The sequence below is a fragment of the Onychostruthus taczanowskii genome, unplaced genomic scaffold (assembly GCF_017590055.1).
Source record: "Onychostruthus taczanowskii isolate IOZ18803 unplaced genomic scaffold, ASM1759005v1 scaffold24, whole genome shotgun sequence".
NCBI classification, from domain to species: Eukaryota; Metazoa; Chordata; class Aves; order Passeriformes; family Passeridae; genus Onychostruthus; species Onychostruthus taczanowskii.
Window position 1 is genome coordinate 4,695,886 of NW_024499684.1, and position 9,043 is coordinate 4,704,928.

At 45.4% G+C, this 9,043-nt stretch overlaps 1 protein-coding gene across 2 annotated transcripts; it reads right to left on the minus strand.

Moving 5' to 3' along the window:
* Positions 1-4,478: 4,478 nt before the first annotated feature.
* Positions 4,479-9,016, minus strand: GHSR (growth hormone secretagogue receptor). Of its 2 annotated transcripts, none has more exons than XM_041405901.1 (2): positions 8,234-9,016; positions 4,479-5,041 (listed from the first exon to the last, which is right to left on the minus strand). In XM_041405901.1, the coding sequence occupies exons 1-2, from the start codon at positions 8,985-8,987 to the stop codon at positions 4,785-4,787; spliced, it is 1,011 nt and encodes a 336-aa protein (XP_041261835.1). In that variant the 5' UTR covers positions 8,988-9,016; the 3' UTR covers positions 4,479-4,784. The 2 variants fall into 2 exon arrangements, with proteins under 2 accessions (XP_041261835.1, XP_041261834.1); XM_041405900.1 differs by having other exon boundaries at positions 4,479-5,089.
* Between the last annotated feature and the right edge of the window lie 27 nt (positions 9,017-9,043).

The window sequence follows — 9,043 nt, forward strand, 5'->3', positions numbered from 1 at the left end:
CCCTTAGTGAATTACGGACCTGCCCAAAGGAGCAGAGATTTCCCATTAACACCACGGGAGCTTCCAGCTCTCCAGGTGCTGCTGGCATCACGCTGGGCAGGGTGAGACTGCAGCTGCCTGTGCCTGACAGCAGGGAGTGCCAAACAGTGCAGGGGACCTGGGACATCAGCTCCTGCAACTGCATCTGCTGGCACATCCTGAGGTTTTCTGGGAAGCTCCTGTGTGTGTGCAGGCCCAGGGGCTGGTGCAAGGATTCCTGTGCAGACACAAACCCCCTGCAGGTGGAGGTTCACCATGGACAGCAGGGATGCAGAGCCAGGGCTGTGGAAACTGAGCACACGGTGTCTCTGCAGTGTCAGCCAGAGGCTGCTTGTTTCCCAAATAAAGTTTGGGAATAAATGGGCTACTGTGCTGAGCACTCTGGCAGCACAGCTCAGGAACAGAAAGCTGATGCTGGGAGCTGTCAGACCCAGCCCAAACCCAGGAATCACATCCAGAGGGTGCAAGCAGATCCACACCCCATCACTCTGGGACAGGAGGGTTTGAGCAAGGGGCTAGAATGCCAAGGCCTTCGATTTAATTTTTGTGAAATAGTGCTGGTGCTTTTTACTGGGAGTTGTGATGGTAAAATGTAGTTATGGTGCTTTCAGCTGGGGGTGAAGAGGGTGGTTCAGGATGTGGGGAAGTAACAGCAGGGCCATCCCTGGGAGATGAGTTAGATATTTTGTTCCAAATTTGAATTTACTTATCAAGATGTAATTTACCTCTTCAAGGCCACGGGATTTTTGTAAAAGATACAATGGCAGCCCATCCAGAACCATCCACTGGGGTCAGAGCAGCAGCACCCTAAAACCAGCAGATCCATGACTGAGAGGGGGTTCCCTTGGGTGTTTAGGTATCTAAAACCTGCTCATTTTAATGGGCTTATGCAAACTTACATAACTGCTGAATATCTATCGATTCAAATTTTGACAGAAAGTGCTGGTTTTCCAGTATATTTTATTTTTGGCAAGAAATACAATGGGACATGATTTTCTGCTTGTGCGTGCCTCCATCAAAGGTACTTTTGTAAAATGAATGAAGCTTTCTGGTACAGTCCTTTTGACCTATTTCATCACCAATTTAACTCATTGCCAAGAAAGAAAATGCAGCCAATTTGTCCTTGTTTATTTGTGGAGCTGTGATACAAAATGTAGAGGTAGAAAAGCTTTTAAAACTGGGACTGTTTAATGAATGAACTTTCAGTTATTTTCTCTATGGGCTGCTCACATTCAAGTCAGTAAGAACACAGCAAAATTTTGACTCTTACAGTCTCCATGGGTTTTTTTAAAGTCAGAACTGGCAAGGTTTGTTCCCTCAGGGAAGAGTTTCCAGAAATGGAAAGGTTCAAGCCTGAAAAAACTCTTTCCTGCAGAGCTGCCCTGTCTCCCACACCAATGAACAGCCCAGTGCCTGCAAGGTACTCTTGTCTTCCCCCTGTGAAAAATGGATCTCAAAAACCACGTCCAGACCCAGAACTGGATGGGAGGCACAGCTTTGCCCTTTTGTGTAGGGAAGGCTTTGAGGAGAAGTCTGCCAGGAACATGAGGTGCTGCAGAAATACGCTGGGAAGCTGAGGAGAAAGGCTTTGTCTGTGCTTGGAATGTTTGCCAGGACAGTCCAGCATCACTGTGCCAGTAGAGGTTGTTTTGTCACTGCCCTCTGCCCCTGGTCATCCTGCCAGAGACAAGGCAGGAGGATTCTTGCCCCTTGTTGGTACCTGGGACAGGTGGATGATGCCTGCCTTGGACTGACTTCACCGCTCTTGGGTAAAAACGCCTTTCAAATCTTGCTCGCGCTTTTTTTTTTTTATTTTCCCCCATGAAGTTATTTCTTACAACTTGGGCAGGGTCAGGTTGGATGGGGCCCTGAGCAAGCTGATCTAGTGGGTGGCATCCTGCCCATGGCAGAGGGTTGGCACTAGAGAGTCTTTAAGGCCCCTTTTATGTTCTGTGATTCTCTGAATAACACTCAAGACAAGCAAGGCTGGGTTCATCCATCAGTGTGGATGGGGATGTGTGTATTTTTTTGGAGGCATCAGACAAAGGTTGATTTTATGATGCAAAAGTGAGGGTTATCCAGGTTTTGAGGTGGTTTTTTTCCCCTGCTTTCCATATAAAAGCAGTTCATTATGCACCAGTTTGAAGCAGCAGTTCCTCAGCACGTGTGTGTGACCCTGCTGGCTTTAGAGAATCCATACAGAAAAGTTCTGGTACTGAGGGCAGCAACACTAATGGCTGGTGTAGTGACAGCTACGCTGTGTTAAATGTTTGTGCTCCCTGCTAGATATGAAGTATTTTCCTGCTTGTGCAAGAGTCCTAGGAAAGTGGCTACTTTTCTTTAATAATAATTGGTGTATTTTGCTAGATTTGTCCAAGGACTTGGAAAAACGAGTCCAACTCCTCAGTTAGAAGGAAGGAGGAAATCCTGTCCTCCCTCCCAAGAAGCAGCCAGTGCTTTTCTGACTTTTATGACACCAGATCAAATGTCTTAAATTTCATTCTATACACAAAATTGTGGAAATTTTACAGTGTTGGTAGAGCTGAAATTTACTTTTTCTCCTGGTGAAATGTTTAGGGTAAATGAAATTATTAGTATGTCTGTCATTTGTAGGCACAAATGTGTCTACACAGGGCTTTAATGTTATAGTTACTCTGATTAAACAAAATAGCCTAATCAAGTTAGTTATGCAGATTTGGGAACAAAACTAAAATATGAACATGAAAAAAAGAAAGAAAATTAAAATCCAGTTGTGTGAATCACATTGGTTCCTCCCCCACCAAAGAGCCACAGGGTTATAAAGGGTCTGATCACTTTATTTCTTTTTCTGTTCACATTTAACAGCACAGACACAGCTGAGATTTGAAACACCGATGTGACGCCAGGTGTGTGTGTGTGTGGTTTGTTTATACAGACATTTTGTTACTGAGCTCACATCTGCACCCTCTTTCCTTGGTTCCCAAATGTCTTGTTTCCCTGAGTTGCATGAATTCTGCCACCAGACCTGCTTGCCAGCCAGCGGGTGAGAGAACAGCGTGGACAGCCAGGTGCCTGTGGCTAGAGGTGAAGCAGGAGGTGATGCTGCAGTGCTGCAGTGCCTCAGTGTGGGTGTTTGCACGCAAATCCTGCACTCCTGGGGTGGGGAGGGGACAGGCTCAGGTGCCACCAAGGAGCAGCAACCAGCCCCTGGCCCCAGCAAGGTGATAGAAAAGACACTGAATATACAGAAGAGGCCAATTTCTCTTGTGAGTTCAACCTGAGCAGCTGAAGGTGTAACGGGGGGAAGTGGCCCATCGGTGTGAGCGGGGGGTTGGAGGCAGGAGAGTTCTGCTGACACACAATTCACTAGGGAGAATTAAAATTCATCAGGGACAGAGGGCTGTGGAGCAGCTGGGGACGAACACTAGAACCAAATGAACAGAAAGCTGCTATCACACATGCATGCTCCAGTGCTCTGTCAGCTCTGTGGGGCACAAAACCCACATGTTGGTGAGACAATATAAGCCATATTCATTAGCACAGAAGATGGAACGTTTTCTGGTTTGCCTTGAAATGGCACACTTGAGGTATGAAAATCTAATTTAAGGGGTTTATGAATCAAGTATGAGAATGTGTCTGCCTGTGTCCTTTAATGCAGGGTTTTCTATTATTTTCTCAGGTCACGATGGTTAAAAAATGCAAAATGTTCTCAATTCAACACTGCAGCAAACGAGCACAAATGCACGCCAGGCTTTACAGGGGGATGTGGCACTGGGACAGACTTTGAACAGAAACATGGGGGGTTTACAGGCAGGATACCTGTCCTCAGCAAGCTTTGGGGTGCAGTGGGGTGCAGTTAGGGACAGGTAGCCACGAACTCCTTACAAATATTGAAACAATTAAAAGCTTTCAAGTTCAAACACATCAAGTCATTCACAGTCAAACTGAACAGAACAAGTACAGATGATTTAGCTAGGAAAAAAAAAAAAAAAAAAAAGAGAGACTTTGGTGGGTGATTGCATTCCACATTTTTATAGCATCACTGTAGGCCTGAAGTCAGCACTGTCCTTGTCCCACTGATATATATTTTTAAAAAATATTTCAGTACAGTCACGTTCTAAGCCACTTCTGTGAAAGCATTTTTTTCCTTTCTACTTGGATGTGACATGAAGGTTATTTTTTTTAGCATGTTTAAAAATTATTCATTTCATACCTCTTTTTTTTTTTAAGAAATAATTTTCCTCATTCAGAGAAAAACATGATCTTACTTAAAAATTGGTATTATGAAAAGTGTATCAAATTTCCTGTTCACTACTCCAAAAAGGCAATTCAGTATTCTCTCTCTAGGGTCTGATTAGATGCTAGCAAAATTCTTAACAAAACTAAAGCTAACTCTGGAAAAATTCAGCTCAAATTGGCGCTGCTGAAGTCGTACAAACTCTGGAGTGAAGTGGGCCACGTTTGCCTGGCCAGGACGGCACAGCCTAGGTCTGGGCTAAAGTCAGCATTAAAAAATCAAACGGGCAAAAGCAGCACAAAAATAACACCTGGACCGTTGCCAAATTCTGTGACCGCCTCTCTCCTCTCAGAGTCCCAAACTTCAGGTTTTTTCCCTCAGACCTTTAACTGCCTGCACCGCGCCTCTCCGCCCGTCGGGGTGATGACCGCAGTGGCGCTCTCAGCCTTGGGATTCCCGTTCCTTGCCCTCTTCCCCTCCCGTTATGGCTTCCTGGGGGGCTCGGCGGGTGGTGCTGGGGTGCCTGGTGTCATGTGAGGACGCTGGGCTCTGTCCAGCCGCGGGAGCTGCCCTGCTTGCTGCTGGAGAGGCTCTGCTTGGGCAGGGCGCGGAGTCCGAACAGGCGGCAGGCGGCCACGCGGTACTTCCTGGACATGATGTTGTAGAGGATGGGGTTGATGGCTGCGCTAAGGTAGAAGAGGACAAAGGACACCAGGTTGCAGTACTGGCTGATCACTGCTATCTCCAGGGATCCGGCTTCGAAGGATTTGGAAAATAAGTACCGTCCTACGTGAAAAGGCAACCAGCAGAGTATGAACGCAAATACCACCACGACTAAAATAAAAACAGCAGAAGAGAGTGTGTTAAGTGTGAGTATCAACATACAGGTGATTAACATTCTGTTCTGCAGCTCTGTTCCTTTAACAAATTAATCACAAAGTGTGAAAATGCCTCCCCTAAGCTTTCAGTTGTGTCTCAGTACATTCTCTGAGAGTATAAATTGGTGATACTTAATGCACTTGGATCATACCTAAACAGGCTGCCTGAACATTGCCCAACTAATCTGTTGTAGCTAACTTCTGACCTATAAAACCTATGTTTGCCTCAACAGACTGTTAAAGAGTCCAAATGGTGACAAAATATAACTATCTGTCATCTGCAGTGTTTAACAAAAGCAAATTATATGTGATAGACTCAACACTGTGGTTTATAATGAAGAATGTAATCACTGGGAAGCAAAATTATTTAAGACAAAAAGCAAAACCGTTAAAGGCAAAGGCCCCAGATGAAAACACAGAATGGGAACTTGTAGAGCACATATGCCAAGATGAGGAGAGTGCTTCATCCCTCCAGTTTGTCCATTTTTTGGAACATGAGTTACTCCCAAGAACAGTAAAACTAAATGTGTAGTATATAACTACATAATTATAGTTCTACAGTATATCTATAATATTGTATTACTAGAGTGGTTGTATTTACATGTAAATATGTCTGTAGAATAATGGGAGTGTGTGTATCTCTGAACACTGGCCCATTTTCATCTGAGAGAAAGGGAAACAGTTTCTGTTCATTTCCTGTGCGCCTTTGACCTTTATTATTTTTCATATTGCTCTGAGTGTATCTATTAATATACTACAGAGAGAAAAACCAGGAAACTCGAGCAAGGGTTTCTGATATTCTTAAGCAATTTTTACAGTTAACCTGTTCATGGAATCACAGAACTGTGTGGGTTGGAAAGGAACTTAAAGAAAATCTTTTTCCAAGCCCCCTGCTTTCAGCAGAGACACAAGACCAGGTTGTTCAAAGTCCAGTCCAACCTGGCCTTGGTGGGCAGGTTGTGTTAGCAACCTGCTTGTGTTAGCTATCCTCATATCACGTCTCAGAAGAGAATGAAATTCAAATTACTGGGAGGAATGGTTATAGGTATCTTTCCCCGAAAATTCTGCACCAGCATTCCCAAGTTGTAAAAGATGCTTGTGCAGGACTTGTGGTGGAGTGGAAAGCACCAGAGCTTGAGGTTCAGAATAGGTTTTCCAGCTCTGCATCTTCTGGAGCCAACCACTTCCAGTTTTCCTCACTATCTTCACTACAAAATTCAGGTGATTCCCTAGCTCACATGGGGATTTGAATCCATGTAATGAATATTACCAAGATGGTCACTGTGAATGAGCAGAGTTTAAAGCACAGTCTGTTATGACTAGAATTTTAAGCACACATATGCATGCAATATCCCTAGTCAGGCTTTTGACAGTTTGATCTTCATGCATGCAGAAACCCATGGATTTCAATAGGAATGGGATGTGATAGCTCCTTTGCAGATCAGGCTATACATGTAGGTGTTTAATTTCAGTCCGAGAAGCATAACCTTTCTTTACAGTTAAAAGAACATCTGATGCTAATCCCATTTACTTGATGTTCCATGACTTAATAAAGCCTCAGAAAGCACCTTCTAAATTTTAAGCAGAACTTTAACACCAGTGACACTGCATTGAGCATCTGCTGCCACTGAGCCCTCACTAACTTCTTCCCATCTTTCTATCAGGCATCAGACTGTTATCATTTAGGGAATATTGGCTCTCTGTCAGAGGAGAGTCTTGCCACTGCCTGGCTGTTCTCAGACCTTGTAAAAGGAAAAAAAAAAGAGTGCCTGAAATATTGCAATGCTTGTGGCAACACTTCAGAGCAGAAATAAGCATTTTTTATTTCAAAATTATTTTCAGTTAAGTATATGGAAATATAAGCATGGTAGTAACATATGTAATTTACGTCTAGTCAGTGGAAGTTCATAATCCTGAACCTCTAGAAGTGTGAGCAATTAATTACTTTCAAGGTCACGCTTACCAGACTGAAGTAATTCTATTGATCATAAAACGTAGCTGAAAAGGCATAAAGAATGCTGTGGGTTTTATTATTCTTCCTGCTGTTGCATAGTAATAAATTAGGACATGAACAAAAAGATCAGATAGGCTCCTATCTGATAATTAAGGTACTTAGGACTCACTGCCACCTCTTGTCTGCCTCATTAGCCCACCACTTCAACCCTGCTGAAAGGAGCCTGTGAAAGCTTCTCCCTGCAGAGCATCTTGTCCCCCCAAAAATCCACGGGATGACTTGCACTGCAGAGGACTTTTGGCTTGGATAAAAGTACGCAGCAGCAGCAGCAGCAGGATTCTGCAAATTTCAGACACCAAACTGCAGGACAACTTTTTGGGTTTGTGTTTCAGACTGCCACTACATGCAGTGACTTAGTTAAACATTAAAACTTGTGTTTCCATGTGCCAACCACAAGTGCTGTTTAAAGCATTCAGCAGTGTCGATACACAAAGTTAGGAATGACAGTGTTTGTTGTCCTGATCCTGTTTTCTGACAGTCTGTGAGATTGTACAGCATCACAGACCTCAAAGGAGACTCGGTGCTCCTGGTTCACCATATCCTGGGGTTTTGCTAATATGAACATGCAGATTAATTTTCATAAGCTTACACAGCCATGGTAGGAAATAACCCCAATTTGTTAAAACCTTGATATTCTTTTCCTATGAATCTTAGTGCACATCATGCCCTGCCTGCCTGGCTGTAGTCTGCAGCTCAACTTCATGGCTTGAGAAGGGTTTAGTTTTGTTTAAAAATGAAATAAACTGTTCTCTGTAAATAACATTGGTATCCACAACCAAAGAGCAAAAATGCTCAAAAATCTCCAGGGCACAAGTTAATTATAACTGCAGTATTTGTCCTTGTCAGGGATTCTTACTAATGTTTGTTTAACTGTTTGGGAGTCCCCAGCTCAAACCAGTTAGAAACAAATCTAAGGGAGAAGGAGAGTTACCCTACAGCTACCCTGAGGTTTAGCCTTTTGTATGAAATGTTTTCTTTCCTTTGAAAGGAACTATAGTAAACTATCAGAGAGCTCCTTGTCTTTCTCTCTCACACACACACAAGCACACACATCCTTTTGGTAAAACAGAGCAAGAGGACTCGTACCTAACATTTTCACAGTTTGCTTGTTGTTCTTATCCCTGATGGCAGTGTTTGGACCGATGTTCTTTCTCTTCCTCCTCCAGAGCTTCCTCCCGATGAGGCTGTACAGCACGGTCAGGCAGAACACGGGCAGGAAGAAGAAGATGCTGGAGGTCCAGACCATGATGGTGAGCAGCCCCGAGCGGATGGCGTACTCTGTGGCTCGGCACTCGTTGGTGCTCAGGGGGTTCGTGCCGTTCTCGTGCTCGACCCCCACCAGGATGAAGATGGGGCCGGCGCTGATGAAGGAGATGGCCCAGAGGAAGAGGATGACCAGCTTGACCTTCCCCTTGGTGATGATGACTTTAGCTCGCAGGGGGAAGCAGATGGCGACGTACCGCTCCACGCTGAGCGCCGTGATGTTGAGGATGGTGGAGTAGGTGCAGCTCTCGCTGATGAACTGGAAGAGCTTGCAGAGGAGGTTCCCGAAGTTCCAGGGCCGGTACTGCCAGAGGCGGAAGAGGTCCAGGGGCATGCAGAGGAAGATGAGCAGGTCGGAGAAGGCCATGCTGGACAGGTAGAAGTTGGTGGTGGTCCTCATGTCCCGAAACCGCGACACCACCAGCATGGTCATGAGGTTGCCGATGATCCCGATGACGAAGAGCAGGACGCAGGCGACGGTGATGCCGGTGAGCACGGGCACGGGGAACAGGTGCAGCGGGGGCTCGGCGCCCGTCCGGTTCTCCGCGCCGCGGCCGCCCGCGCTCCCCTCCCGCATCCTGGCGCCGCGGGCTGCGCATCCCCGCCCGGCGCGGCGCGGCCCGGCCCCGCGCG